General features: G+C 47.0%; 1 protein-coding gene across 6 annotated transcripts in view; it reads right to left on the reverse strand.

Annotated features, from left to right (window-relative positions):
- Positions 1-8,801: 8,801 nt before the first annotated feature.
- The window catches only part of trh (PAS domain-containing protein trachealess), a 410,303-nt gene continuing 403,073 nt past the window's right edge, over positions 8,802-16,031 (reverse strand). For all 6 annotated transcript variants that reach the window (XM_075867570.1, XM_075867569.1, XM_075867572.1 and 3 more), the window contains one exon: positions 8,802-13,364. In XM_075867570.1, coding sequence (XP_075723685.1) covers positions 12,381-13,364 — 984 coding nt within the window. In that variant the 3' untranslated portion in view covers positions 8,802-12,380. The remainder of the gene's footprint in view (positions 13,365-16,031) is intronic.

Genomic DNA, 16,031 nt, shown 5'->3' on the forward strand with positions numbered 1-16,031 from the left:
AATGACCTAATTTATTTTCTCCACTATATATATTTGCCTTTTCTCTCCAGTTTTCTGCCACCAACACGCTAATCGTCTCTTATTTCTATCGTGAGTAGGTTCAGCTTTTCCCGTTGTCCCTAAAGAACAAGGCCTCATGTAGGCCCACACCCAACGTACGCCTGGCTGGGTGTCTCTACATTCAATCAGAACATGTTCCGTCGGGTCCTTACAGCATGTGCATGTAGACACTTGTACGTGGCGCCATCTCGTGGCAATGTCTCCCTGCCGTATAGGAATGGTTAGCTGACAAAAAAAATTCACAACTGTTGAAATAAACTTGTTACAGAAATTGAGTCGAAGAACCGTGCACATGCATTGCAATCATCATTATCACCATCCGCATTGCAAGACATTAAAATATTCTAGGATATTGGTTTCAGTGGGGGCAAAATGCAAGGGACAACCACGTGCTCACATTTAGGTGAATGCTAAAAGAGTCCACGGGAGGTTGAAATAAATCCAGTGTCCCCAATTATGACGTGGCTGTTATTCATATTGTGGTTCTGGCATGTAACTCCAGTAATTATGTTCGATCACTGCCTTGGGTGCTAAGGCCACTCAGTTAATTAACTAATTTACACATGGTCTACACATGAAAAATTAAGGCAGCTTCTTATATTGTACTCGTTCTCTTGCCCACTCGAGTTATTGCAGCCCACGCCGGACAAGTTGGCGCATATTCTATCAGAGAGCCAAACATAAGATGAAGAAGTGGACGAAGAGTGTGTGTGTTGGTCGAGTTGTTGATCTCATGAGGACAGTTCTTTTACATGACCGACAGAGTTTCTCCAAAATTCTACTTCGTTTTTACTTGGCAGTAAGGCTTCCCAATTCATGTGGCGCATGTCGGACTAAATTTTGCTGTTCGCCAGACAAGGAACGAGAGAAACGAGAAATAAGGAAGGCAGGGAGGTTAACCAGATGGAACCAAGGAACGATATCCTCAACGGCTACGCCGTTAAAAAAATTTGTTGCGGGAGTTAACTCAAAGCTGCACACATGAGCTGAAGAAGCTATTGTGGGGTAGCTCTGGTATGACTTTGGCTACGTGGTTTTCAAGTTGCACCAGAAGCGATTGAGTGCAGCTCTTTGTCCCGCTACTTTTTTTTTACTTTTTTCAAGTTGTTCTTCCGTAATGAAGTCATCTGATATATCCAATAGTCTCAAGCTCAGACCACTTTAATAACGCACATGGCCATTTTGTATTACTACAACAGAACTTGAATCCATGCCACACAGATTTGTGAATTAACTCCAGAGCTTTTAGTAGGATAGTCTGTTGGTCTATTTTGTCTTGCATTATAACAACGTAGATTTAGTGCCGATATAAGGGGCACACATATAATTCGTATTATCAGTATGACAGGTTTATAAAAGGGTTACGTGACAGGCATCAAAATTAGTGTTCGTCTGTTTGGGTTTATCGTTACACCCATTAAAAAAGCTTGTTCTTGTTCCCCTATTAACTGTGGCGCATAACCACTTCAGCCATAATTCCTCATTGTCGTCAGCCACTTCATGAACAATTAGCACAAACTTCCTTGCAAATGTTGAGCAAATACGACGCTTCTCGGAAGACTGACGAAAAATAGCATGGCGAATGCCGGCCTACTACCCAAATAAATTAATAATCACCTAGTGGGTATCAAGCGAGTGTGCTTGCAGTAGTTACCCAATGAGTGTTTAGAAAACGCTCTAAAAGGCCACTTTTCTAGCTTTCGCTGTGACTGTGCTGCGCTTTCTGCGCAGGCCTGGCGTTTTTTCAGTATTTTTTTCTCGTGTATCAGTCGTAGAAGCTATAGCTAACTAGTATACCTAATAGAAGTACGAGCTAATAGTACTGAAATATTTAAAGGAAGAGAATTTTCCTAGATACCTTTTTAGACTGACTTATGGGTTCCTCAATAAGGAAGAAAACATCCCTGTGGTTGCAGCCCAGAGTTGGGACATCATTTGAACTACACGCCGAAAGTAAAAGAAGCTAAAACTATGTAGCCGAGCCAACTCGAATTCAAGCCTTTCAATAAACGCATTTTCCCGACAGGAGCTTGGCTGCCGTCTTTACAGATTCAACAAGCGACACGGCACATCTGTCAGTCCAGTCATGCAGGCTTGCAGAGAACTGGGTTGACTCATATGTATACTCATACAAAATCATTACCTGCTTAAATGATCGGTTCAAATTCTTGTGCTCACCCGTTGCCTTTAGGAAACGCTGAAAAACCGTCGCGGAGCTAAAAATTCTCGGGTTAGCACAACGCATAGCCGCGGAAAGCATGTGCTGCCCAATTAAGCCATCTTCGACGAATTCATGGTTGCCTTGTTCGGCGTAGCTCACTGCAGCTTCCGTTCTCTGCCCGCCACAACTTGCTGTCTTTATCTTTCCCGTAGTTGATACGCCGACCGAGCGAGATAACTGAGCGCGATCCAACTTCTGATATCGCTGAGTGAGGGGCGAGAAGGAGCGGAGGCAAGCGCTACGTAAGCAAGATAGTCACGTAATAATGTAAGAAAAACATATAAACAAAAAAGAAGTTCTTTACTGGGGTATTAATTTTTTATTTGTAAAAACTCGTAAAAGCCAATAATTGCGAACATTCACATCGATGAAAAATTGACTTGCTGCGCAACCTTGAAGGAAAACGAGAAGGGAGACAGGAAAGAGTTCCTGGAGCCTGCGCTCTTTCTTGTCTCCCTTCTCGTTTTCCTTCAAGGTTGCGCAGCAAGTCAATTTTTCAAGTACGAACCAACTAGTCTGCAAAGAAGTTTTGATTCACATCAACCTCACTCCGTTCAACCGGATCTTATGACACCCGGCAACCGCTGCGAGCGTGCATGTTCCTTGGAACCAAAACCAGCGATGAGTAAAAGCGATCACGGGGGTTTTTCGGCACAAACCTGCATCCTTCACTGGGTCGGTCGTCAAGACTTACCCCCGTATTCAGAAACTCTCCTCGACACGACTTTCACCCTTCGCTTGACAGAATTGAGCACTGCGCCGCTGCTCAGCTGTAAATGATGCTGATCTACTCAAGAATCGCAGCAGATTATCGCTGATATGCAGTGACTTGCCGTGCCTAGAGACGGCGCTCCCATCGGCTTTCTCGAGTGAAGGTTAAGCACTGAGTGAATGGACGTTCTAGAATACGGGGGTTATACACGTCTCCGCTGCTTGGCTGGTATCCACCCCCAAAGCCGCTTTGCTCTCCTCACTGAGCACCCCTCCGAATCTCACGTGACATACCATCATCGCTAACGCTAACCTCTCGGCCAACCCATGTTGTCGTCATGCCGGCCCGTGGCCATACGAACTATGCAGGTAGCATTAATAAAAAACTTACCGGCCTTTTTGGCTGGAAGAGGGTTGGTAGCGCGTCTGGCTTCAGACGGGGTTGCACATCAGAACCCCACTCTTGAAGCGTGGGTCATGGTAGCCTTCGGCAGTCAAATGGCACCCACAAACAGCGTAAAACACCATTTCGCTTTGCTTCTGTCGTAACTCCGATGTGCTCAAGCCAGGAATATCTCGAGGCGACGTCACGAGCTAACACGTGTAGCTTCTTCTCATTTTTGCTGTCGCTGCTTCCACCAGCCAAGCACCGCACACGGATACATGATAACCATCGCAAAAGACTGTCAGATTCAGTCCGTGCAGCATATCAGACCGATAAGCGTGACTGTATCAGTCCGTTAGCGAATTCACAGTTGCAATATGCGCAGGAGCTAGCAAACGCGCACGCATGGGCAACACAGCAAACAGCAAGGAGCGCGCGACGCTGCTTAATTGCAGACTAACCGGAAGTCGTACGTTCTTGTTCGTCCAGTCACCTGCATACCACGTCACAGATTCAACACGTTGACGCCACACACGTCGGGAGGCCGGAATGTGCCGGCGAGGAAGAAGGATTGTTTCTTTAGTTTGTGGCGCGTCTCCGGCTTATAGCGCTGCCACGTGCGCCACTGTTGATCGCGACGGAACTCTGCACACGATGCGCGCGTTTACTTGAAATGTCTGAAAAATGCCGCAGGGGTTTAGGGGCCCTTTGAGGAAGGAAGGAAAATAGCAGGAAAAGAACGGCAGGGAAGTTAACCAGCCTATAGGCAGCCGGTTTGCTACCCTGCACATGGGAGGGGAAGATGAAAGATAGAGAGGAGAGAGGGAAGAGAGATAAACACAGCACATTAGGGAGCACACGCGCGCACACTCATTGTCCAGTCTTGTCTTTCGTGGTGTGTGACATTGCTGTTACAGCCACGTGTTCAAGTCCGTGTCGCCTAGGAATTTCAACAGTGCTTTTGTCGCCTTCTGTTGCAACGTCTTCTCTCTGGCAGTTGAAAGAATAGTGTCCACAGACAATTGGCTGTTGTCGATGCGCGAAAGAACGGATGCCAGTGACTGTCTCTGGATGTCATACAACGGACAGTCGCACAGGATGTGGTTAGCGTCTCTTCGCAACGACAGGCATCGCGTTGTCGGCCATTCCTATGACAAATGAATAAGATTTTGTAAATGCCACCCCTAGCCATAAGCGATGAAGAATGGTGGCTTCTGTTCGGTCGAGCACAGAGGGCATGCGGCCCTTTAAGGGTGACATATATGGTTAGCAGCGAACGCGAGCAGCAACCAGGGTCGGCATAATCATGAGATGTTCACAAACAGAGCTTCATCTCAACAACAGGCACTCCAATGTTCATGCTTAGCCATACGAAAAAATTATATATAGGAGGCTACGGTGTAGCTTGCTCTGGCCCTGGACTAGGACTCGTTTACTTTATTTATTGTATATGCGAAGCAGCTCTTTCACTAGCCTGTGTAACGCTGTCCCTCCGTTCGCACCACTCCCTTCGCCGCAGGCGTTGGAGCGGTGCCAAGTAGCTCACGCCCTCCTAGCAGTGCGTGGTGCTGCGCGCTCGCCACGTGTCAGCTCTCTCCCTCTTCACCCTCTATATGCCGCTCGCAACCAACGCTCAAGCCCACTCCTCACGTGGGCATCATCTCACCCGCGCCACTTCTCTCTATCTATCGGCGACAAGAAGCCGTGAGCCGGCGGGCGCAAGCGATGCGCGCGCCTCGAGAATCGCGCGCAAGATTCTCGCGAGCTGGCGCACTTTCCTGAACAGCGCACCGCTGCTGGCTGCGAGGTCGCGCCGACGGGCGGGATGCCATCGCGGCATGCTTCCCGCTATGAAGTGTGCGCATATTAAAGACGATAGTATTTCTTGGGGCCCTTCGACGCAAAAATTTAGGTGTGTCTGTCTGTACATTTGTCTGCGTGTACGCCCTTAACGGTACCCTAAACGGCACCAAAGTGGCCAAACAATACTCCAAATGGCCGACCCAATCCGCAGCGCCCACCAATATTGCTCAAGATTCAACGTTCATACACGTGCGATTGTCAATTAAAAAGCAATTATTGCGCATATCTGATGCACCATAACAACACGTCAATACTCTGTATGTGTGTCTCTTACTAGAAAAGACATGCATAAGTAATTATAAGGACCGTAGCGTTTATCACGTTGCGCTGACCAGGCAACGCTTGCTTGAAAAGGCAAGTGTTTCCAACGCTTTGCTAAGACGACACAGTGGCCACACCTACCAGTCGCCTTGCGTTCTATACCTTATCACCTCCGAGGTGGGCGCGCAGGGCGCGCGCGCTTCATTTTCCAAAATAACAGCCAAATAGTCTTTCTTGGGGACCTTCGACGAAAAAAAATTTGGTCTGTCTGCCTGTCTGTCTGTACATTTGTCTGTTTGTCCGCTCTAACGATACCTCAAACGGCCAACCCCATTCGCAGCGCCCACCAACATTGCTCCAGGTTTAACGTTCATAGCTGGCGATTGTCAATTAAAAACAATTATTGCGCATATCTGAGGCACCATAACAACACTTCAAAATTTTTTATGTGTGCCTTTATACTAAAATAGGCACACACAAGTAACTCTAAGAAATGTAGCATTTATCGCGCTGCGCCGACAGTGCAACGCGATGCTCTAAAAGGTGTTTCCAACGCCTTGCTACGACGTCACGGTGGTGGCATTTGCCCATCTCTTTGCGTTCTACACCTTATCACCTCCGAGACTGGCACGCATCTTTCTCCGCGGGCTGCATGGCTTCGTTTTCGAAGATAACTGCCAGATGGCGCTTGTGTCTACCGTGCCTTAAGGCCCCTGTATTTTACAGGGGCCTTACCGTGCCTCGATGCGCTCGTTCGCCTCCGCTACACGCTCGAGGCACTCTAACGCAGCGCCTCCAGAATTCCATTCACCGATTTTCTTGCGTAGAACATCAAATAAACGTTTTGTTCACTCTCTCCAGACGCAAGACTATCGTCTTTCGACTACATTTGACTACAACCACTTTTTTTCTTTAGTCACTTACGCTATTATTATTATTATTATTATTATTATTATTATTATTATTATTATTATTATTAAGTGTAATGAGGCTTATTGATGTTATGATGTCTTAATAAATTTCTTCCTATTTTGATAAATTTAGCAGCGGATGCGTTTTCGTTAAAGCAGCCTAAAGCTTTCGGAAACCTAATGATTTTTTGGCCTCTGAAGATTCTGTAACTTTTGATAAACTTTACTGTGGGTACAAAGTGAATATATTGTAAGAATTCATTGGACTTCATCTTCCTCATCGGCCCATGTACTCAGATTTGGGTGCACGTTAAAGAACCCCAGGTGGTCTAAATTTCCGGAGCCCTCCACTACGGCGTCGCTCATAATCATATAGTGGTTTTGGGACGTTAAACCTAACATATCAATCAATAAATCATCTTCCTCATCTGTAAATAACCATCATCAGTCTTCGGGTCATGCATCTTCGTCATCGGCGCCATCTTGCTGTTGCTTGAATAAAGCGTCAGCTGACTCGTGGTATTTCAAGTGTTGTAGGTGCTGGGTAGACAGTTGAGAGACAAGCCGAAGTGGTGAAACATATGAAACTCTATGGGTGCATTTTACTGCCGATGCAAAAGGCAAAAATCTTTATGATGACTTTGTTCAAATATCTCGTGAGTGGAAGACACCGAGAGTCATTTTTTGGGGGCGAAAAGCATTTATGGGTCATGTGAACGTGACCGTGAGTTGATACGGAGTACAAAAAGTCACATGACAACCAACGCACATTATAGCACGAAGCCCGCAATGTGCCCGTTCACTTCACCATTGCGACGTTTGCGCGACTAGGGGAAAAAAAATGTGGCTTTTTAGGAATTGGCATAGCACTAAAGTGATACGTGCCTTCAGTGAAGTAGTTGAGCGTTTATTGTGCATTCTTTCACCACAAGGCGCATGAAACAAACGCACAAGTATACACAGGACAAGCGCGAGCATCTGTCACAATTCTTACTTATCGGTCTGTCAGCAGCGTGATGCTTTCGTAAACGCTGCCGCGGCAGCGGGAAGTGTGACCCTTCTGCTCTCCCGAATCACGAGTCTGATAAGCGCACTCGCAGAAGATCACGCTGCATGGACGCGACGTTCTCCGAAACGCGAAAGTAGAGTCACTGTATATGCTTCTCCTACAGGGCAGAAGTGACGACCTTTAGAGCGAGGGTCCAACGCGCGCTCCTCACGCCATCTCGCTACTGATTGCGAAAACGCGCTGAAGTTGTGAAGCTCTGAGGACTGCCAAATTGTATATGGTGTGTATAAATCACTTGCCGCTAGCACTTTTGACAACGTAGATGTTGTCGGTTAGTGGTTAGCGCCGCACTCTCTGGTTCGGGAGGTCGTTGGTTCGACGCCCTGCGACGGAGCCTTTTGTTATCGTTTTTCTCTTTGCAGTGTGTTGGTATATATTTTACAACGTCATATCCATGACGGAAATACATCGGCGGAGCCGTGGTGGAGCTCGGCATAAAACACTTTCGTGTTAAAAGATTAGCCTGGGGAGGAGTGCAGCATGCAGCGTTTTCAGAGAGATCTCTCTGATGAGACATTAGTTGTGCCAAGCCTTGAAAGAGGGCAGGTCAGGAAGGGTGGTTGCACTCCACTAACGTTGTAGGGAAAGTGCGCCCGAATGCACATTACCCTAAGGCGCTTCTTCCCAGATGCCCGGTTTTGGTTCCCTACGGGGAAGGGCGTTTCAGCCCCACTAACGTCGTCGACTATTTGTTGCACTAACCGTTGCCTTGTCCATCTTTAGTAAACCGGTGGCTAATACACCTGACTGAGAACTCGACTTGTAGCGATATATATATATATATATATATATATATATATATATATATATTTGCGGCGCATGCTCATTTATCACAGACCGTGACTGCATTTCCCACCGTTATGACATGATAAGCCGACAGACCGAGAGCCGAAGGTGCCTGGCACCTAAAACATTACATAAGATGCACGATGCGACCGCCACGCCTTGCAGTCGTCTTCGACCAACGCGCGAGGGACTCTATGGGTTCTAAATACAATGAATTCCATCTCACCTGCTACGCTCGCTGGTTCTGCATAACGTATGTATGTATACTGGTTGCATAACTGATCACATAGCGCAAGAACTTGACACAGGACAAACGAAGGGACGAAGATGAACGCCATGCTACCAACAGGCCCAACTTCATACTATTGTCCATCACCGTTGCCCTCTAACATTTTTATGTTGCCCGCATACATAATCTCAGAAGCCCTCTGCAGCAGCTCTAAGGGATCGCGCACGTAATCTTTCTTAGTTTACAGAATTTCCGTAAAAATGATTTGCCAAGCATCTTGGTGGAAAGAAAATGACACAAGAAGCTACAGGTTTTAGTGACGTTTTTATTTGCTTGTCGCTTCGATCTGTTTTTACAACATCGGTCAATACTAAAAAGTGCATCTTGAATTTTGATTTCGCGTCCGCAGGTGTGTCCTAGGGACAATGAGTGAAAGTTCGATGTTCCTGCGATCATGGAAAGTGTAGAGAGAATCTAGACACACCGAGAACGTTCTGCTGCATAGCTGAATGAAAAACGAGTCGTTCCCATGTCATGTCGCGCAAGTGACTCAGCGAGAAGTGTCGACCAAACTGCGGTCGTGAAAGGCGTTTAAAAAACATTAGTCATTTGACCTAAAATGGCGCACGCGGCTTTCTAAGCAGATAGTCTAGTGAACAGTTGATTAAAGAACAGCGCACAGAAGGAACCGTTCAAGAAAGAATGCCGAAGTGAAAGTCCTCGCAACTCCTTAACAGCACATGTGAACACTACATTTGCCCATAGCCTACATTTGACAACAGATTAGAAATAAAGTGATTTTGTTCCAACGCACGTAATAGGCTATATATAGAATAACAGATCGGTCTTGCCGACTAAAGTAACGTATATAGACCAATGTTGATAGCGTGATTTCTGATACAATTAGCCATGACTTTGAGACTTCTCAATGTAATCAATAATACTAAAACACATTGATTTATATCTGTCCAAGACAATGAGCAGTTCAAAACACATAGGGCGTGTGACGTAATCATTACTTTTTTTTTCCTCTAAGCTAACGTTTCAATGTGCTCAAGGTAAGATGGCAAAGGTCTGGCTTCACTTGCGAGACATATTCTCCAGGTCGCCATTTTTTAAAATCTCTGCGGTGACAGCGGAGAGGAACTGTACACCATTCTGCGACCTGTATAGCACTTTCAATGACAAGGACGCGAGTACAGTTAGCAACGACGATTTCCAAAAAGCTTTACTGTTATAAATCGTCGTCTTGCGTGCTAAAACTCGTCATAGATCTAGCACCTCTCACACCCAAGTTCAAGACGCCAGTCACGACCGCAGTGGAAACGTAGCCGACTCGGCCGGCTGCATCTGGAGTTCAATTTTTCTGTTGAGAAATAAAGAAAACAAAAATAGAAAGAGAAAATAAGTGTACTGGCAAAGTAAACTGTAGACCTTGGGAAAGGCATCCACAAGCCTTCATATTGTGACTGCCCTGTTCAGAGTTGAAAGCGACGATGGCGAGCACATTTTAATATTCCAAGAAAAGAACGAAAACGTATGGTGCACAATAATTCAATATTAAAATTTCTGATTCACACATGTTTGGAATCTAATTTCTTTCTTGGAGAGTACGGTGCTGGCTTTCTTCGAACATTCAAATTATGAGTAATCTTAAATAATCGAATGTGCGACATGAAACATGAAAGTACCATGCCTCGGAAAGCCGATATCTAATAGATAGTGTGCTTCAATATTCTGATATGAGTCAAATAAAAAGAAAAAGATGTTACCGGCTTTTAAGCGTGAAAACATTGATAATTATTCTTTTCAAATATTTTCGTTTGGACAACTTGCAGCATGCAAAATAGACCGAAAAAAACTTCATTTGAAGTTCGCAACAGAGTGCGGAACAGATAAGAATGCTACATTTGTATAAAAAATTGTCTAAAATTTAGACTCTGCATTACACACGTCGTGACACATTAAGAAGTTGAAGTGAGTATTTCCTCTTTCTTTTGTCTTCACACATTTACAAGCTGTCTAGTAGTGGGAACATCCGAACACAAAGGATCGAATGAGTAGAAATTAAATATTTGAGCTATCTTTAGTTGGTGAATTCATTTCTTGTACTTGTAGAGACATTAAAATATGTCTTGTTCAATTGGATATGCTAGATATGTTTATCCAAATATTCCATTTGAGAAATATTGTTTAAAGAGCCCCTACAGAAGTAAGAAACCATTCAGTGCCCGCCATCGAGTCGGTGTCCCCTCTGAGCACCAGATCGTGACAGCAGCGGTGGGTAACAAAAATGGGAAAGGAGGAATTCAGAGGAGGAGAAAACACACAGCCGCCCCGTGGACGCTGGCTGGTCTTCTATAAAGGTATTTCCTATGCTATATTAAGTGTATATATAATATATAGATATCTTATATCTATATAAATTTTGTATCACAATTCGCCAACACGGCTCTCGCCCACGCATGCCTGCTCCGCACACATCCTCTTCGGGGAGAGGAGGAGGATAAAGAGGGTAAGGAGGTGCAGAGCACCAGCAAGGGAATCAAGCCATGGAGGGATGCACCGGTACACAACATAATAAAGCCACACGCACGTCTTAACTGGGTCCTGCACGAACCTTCTTTCACCCGAGAAACTGTTTCCATGTTCCCGTGCACACTGATGTGCACAGGGCTCTAAACTAGTAGGGAGAGGGAGGGCAACTATCCCCCTCAACCAGCCCCCTCCTCCTTTCTTTCAGGTTAGTCAAGACCGAAATAAGATGAGCTACGCAATGGATGCAAATTTTTCAATGGCTTTGTGCATCAGTTATCAGCAATTGGACTCTGTAAATGTCTTGCTCGGCCACTCACTTGACACAGAAGCATGCAGTGGCCAGTCCACAACGTGCTGGCAAACATTTCTTACATCACCGCAGGCTTGCACTAGAGCGGTCTACACTCAACATTCTTTAGAGCTAGTTGAAAAGCCTCGTCTAGTTATTGACAACGGTTTCACTAATTATGTATGCCAGACACATCTCAGTACTACCAAGCAATAAAATTGTAGGGTATTTTTGCTTTGCTTATGCACTAATGATCTCATTCTCTAATGGTATTTGAGAAAACTTCGTAGAGCCGGCTTACGAACTCAATGACGAACCAATGCGAGTTACGACTAATATGTCCACAGAATTAAAAAAAGAGCTTTGTTAAGAGGTTCTGCAGGGCCCTTTTAAGACACTGAGCAAAAAAATAATGAGAAAACATCGATAAAAAAAGGTCACGTACACAAGCAGGAATGTACACAGTCACGCAACCAGGCACACTCGCAAAAGTCGTTGACAATAAAAAGACCGCACATACCAAAATGAAAAGAAAAGGGGAAAGGAATGTCTTCGTAAACGTGGAATGTGTTTGTGGCATCCACTCCGACTAAGGTATTCGGGTTTCTGTGAGAGGAGAACACATACATGTATGTACACCGAAGGCATTTCAAGGGATGTGGTATGAGAATCACCACTCTGTTGGGAGTTAACGAAGAGTGTTTTAAAAGGGTGGGCAGCAAACGGGAGTTGAGACCAATGGTAACAACAAATACTACAGCGCGGAGCTCACTATGAAAGAAAAAAAATCTGAGCAAGAAAGCCGCGTCACTGGGATATTTCGACAATATTTTTGTGTGTTTCATTTTCATGATCGCGAACGCGGACTATCGCGCTCACGTAGAGAAGTTGCCGGGTCGTACTCGCGCGAAGCAGGGCGACCCTCCGCCGACGCGAATCATCGTACGCCCGTGGATGTGTCCAAAGTGTTCGCAGAGGGCACCGCAATAGTCTTGTCGAGAGTCTCACATTTACACACAGCCGGAGAGCAAGCGGGCGATGAAAGCCACGGGTGGCGCTACGTGTTCGGCTGCTGCGAGTACCAGGCACCATTGGGCTTTCCGTACAGGTGAAAACCGCCCGCGTAGAGCTGCTGCTCCTGCGGCGTCGCGTAGTCCAGGCTTCCGGGATGGACGAGCACCTGCGGCTTGAGGGGCAACTCGGCCGCAGACACGTAGTGGCGCATGTGCGGCATCGCCGCCGCCGCGGCCACGGCCGCCGCCTCGGAGAAGGCCGGACTCTCGGTTAGGCCTAGCTTGTTGTCGCGCGGCGACACGGACGACGGTGGCGTGACGGCCGAGAACGGGGGTGGCGGCTCGACGTAGCCGGCGTACGGGGGCAGGACAAACGCGTCGGGCGTCGTCCACGGTCCCTCGGGGGGCGTCGGCACGTCTCCGTAGTACGTCGGCCGCGAGGAGGCGGCGGACACGTGCGACCCGGACCGTATCACCGACTCGCGGTTGACGTACAGCTGCCGTAGCAGCGTCGACGCAGGCAGGGGCCCGCCGGCGGCGTGTGCCGACGCCCCGGTACCGGACTGGTGGGGCGCCCCGATCCACTGGATGGCCGCCGAGCGAGCCGAGCGAACCTCGGGCAGGTGCTTCTTCATGGCGTCCTCGAGTTCGCGCACGGTGAGCCCTTCGCCGGTGGAAACCTGGCCGCTTCCTCCCCCCGCCTTCCAAGGCCGCGACAGGCCGTCGGGACCGTCGCAGGAGTCGTCGCCGTTGCCCGACGCCGGACCCTGGGAGGAGACGGCGGACGACGCCGGGTCATCGACGACCACCAGCGGCGGCTCGGAGGCCCGTCCGTAGCCGTCCGGCGGCGGGAGGCTCCGGGCCGGGCTTGGCGGCTGTAGGCTCGACGCGCGGCTGCCCGGTCGCGAGCATTTGGGGCTAGCACGGCTGCCGCTCTCGTCCGAGCTCCTCTTGCGGGAAGTCTTGGCGCTGCTGGCCGGTGCCGCCTCGTAGCGCGCTGGACTAGCTGACGCATGTTCGGCTCCATCCTGCAAGAACACAAGGGACGCCATTATGACACCCCAAATGCCGCGTTGTGGCAGAAAGCAGAGGTGGCGGCCACTTCATCGAGATAAATAAGGCCGGAAAGCTAAGGGTTCTCTGAAAACCTTCTTCAAGACAAGGTTTCTTCTAATGAATCTTTCATTCAGGGTTCACACGAGCAGTGCGTCGTAAGGTCAGCACACAGGAAAAAAAAAATCTACTCACATGCTGACCTGATTAAAGCATAGCGCGAGGTACATCTGCTCATGACGCATCTTTGTCGTAGCATCCAAAGGCATTCTTCAATTGTAATGTTTTCGAGACGATAGTGAAGGTAAGGGGCCAGAGGTGGAAGCGGGCTTCAGTTTTTTGGAGCAGCTTTGGGAGCAGGAATAATAGGGTTTCGGAGCAGCTCTGGAGCACCAAATTTTCGAGTCATACATCACTGTATGACCCGGGTGGTTTTTTACTAAGCCTTCCACGCTGATCAAGTGACCAGACTTACTTCAATATATTCATTAAACCTTACGACATCAAAGCTGAAAGCACAGTAAACAAAAAAAACATAAGTGGTGCTCTGTACAGCTACTAGATCTCGAACGAATGAAAAAAAATTAATGTTAAAATGTTGCAATGCTGAAAATGTGGTTAAAGATCGCATCCAACATGAACAACTTATTAACCTAATAGATGAACTAATATAATAAAGGTTAAATTCATACTAAGGATATAGTGCTCTATAAAAATGCAAAATTATGTTCAGGTCATTATTTGAAGTGCCACAGCCGACATGAGAACCGCGAAGAAATTCAGATGGGCTCACCGCACTACTGTTGACTATTACGTGATTTTTTTTTTTTACGCTATGAACTACTATATGGACACTCAACGCATTTTGCACCGTCTCCCACACGTTCCCGTAAACTACAAATTGGTAACATTTCTGGCACCTCGTACGCTCTACCCGCGCGTAAAATAGCGCAAGCTGGAGTGGTGAGCGCTGCTCAAGCAGAGATTAGACGAGGTGGACGATCTCCGTCGCTGGGAGGGCGCGCGCGATAGAATCCCAACCAGTGTTAGAATGGACGTCAAATGCTCAAGGAAAGATGAGACACGCCACCCGTCTTGAAGGAGCACGAAAAAAAAAAAGACACTGGGGAGAGAGGGGTCGCTCGAGCAGCAGCTGTGGACTTTGATTCTAAGGGTGTGGTTGCGATAAGCTGGCGCGCGCGACTCGTAAACCGTTCTACGTGGTGCGCTCTCAACGAAAAGAGATTGCGACAAACGAGCATTTCTCCCTGGAGCGGCCGTACTTATTATTTTACACCAGCGCATTGTAGAGTGTCGCGACATCGGATCCAAAAGAGCTAGCTTCCAGCCTTCTTATTGTCACGGGGTCCTGATGTTGACGAAGGCAGCAGCCGCTGTTTTTATGAGTGAACTTTTTTATTTGGACCAACCTGCACCCGGCAAACGAAACGCCATTCTACAAGCAATACTCGTTGTAGGCTGATAGCAGCAAGCGAGAGCGTCGGCCGTCGATAATCTGCCAACCAGCAAAGTGCGTCAGCATTTTTATACATGTACCATCGAAGATTCCAGCATTATCGCTATAGCGGCAGCGTAACTTCCAGAACAAACTCTAATGTATACGCGTTGTGCGCGTAATCTCATCGGAAGGTTTTAAGATTATCTGGATTGTTACCAGTCCTTCGGGCGCGGTTGGCGCAAAAGAGCATTACGCGCGTTATAGAAAGAAAATCATCGTGTGCGTGCGGCATTACGACCACAACATTACAAATTCTTGCTATTGCAGCCATCGCTACACCGGTGAAACTGAATTTCCTGTTTTTCAGTATATGATTCGGTCAACAGCCTTGCTGTTAAAACATATATAGAGTCGCACAATGAGGTATGCACACGAACGCCACCTTAACATGCATTCATGCATGAACCGAAATTTGACGTCACAGAGCTAATTTGATATGAATGCGGCTGCGTCTTTTGTGTAGCCCCCGCGTGTTGCTCGGTCGATGATAAAACTCGACTAAATTTGGCGTTGCACACGTGAATTGGCATTTAGGCGCAGCTTGGCGCAGCACTTCCACCCCTGGGTGCCTGGTCTTAGCAATATATTAACAGCATTACCTTGATAATGCGACCACGCAGATACTGTACTGTTTGGCATAAGGGTAGCGCATTCTTACTTCTGCATGAGATCACACATTGTAGTGACGTCATAGATAGTGACAGCTAGTTTTCGCATCCAGGCTGTGAATGTTTTGACAAAAAATAAGGCTAAGCGCTTATCAAAACACAAAAAATAAGGCTAAGCGCTTATCAAAACAAAAATAGTATCAGTCATCCACCTTGACCAACATGAAAATGTTGAGGAAGCCAACCATCATGCCTACATAATCGGTGCCTGAATTGCACTGCACGGTGTTAACAATGGGTCATTTTCTGCACATAATGGCGAGAAAAATTGCTTCTCAAAGAACATTGCTTCTGAAAAAACGTAGCTGATTCCTCTGTCCAAGAATCGGTATGATACAAAAAGGAAATGTGTCTTAACAGAGTTATTTTAGCGTTTTTGTACATTGTTTCGCCACAAGGGAACAACTTATACAGCAACGAATCGCAATGACACGCGAAAAACGGCAAGCAGCTCG

This window comes from Rhipicephalus microplus, chromosome 6, assembly GCF_043290135.1.
Source record: "Rhipicephalus microplus isolate Deutch F79 chromosome 6, USDA_Rmic, whole genome shotgun sequence".
Classification (NCBI taxonomy): domain Eukaryota; kingdom Metazoa; phylum Arthropoda; class Arachnida; order Ixodida; family Ixodidae; genus Rhipicephalus; species Rhipicephalus microplus.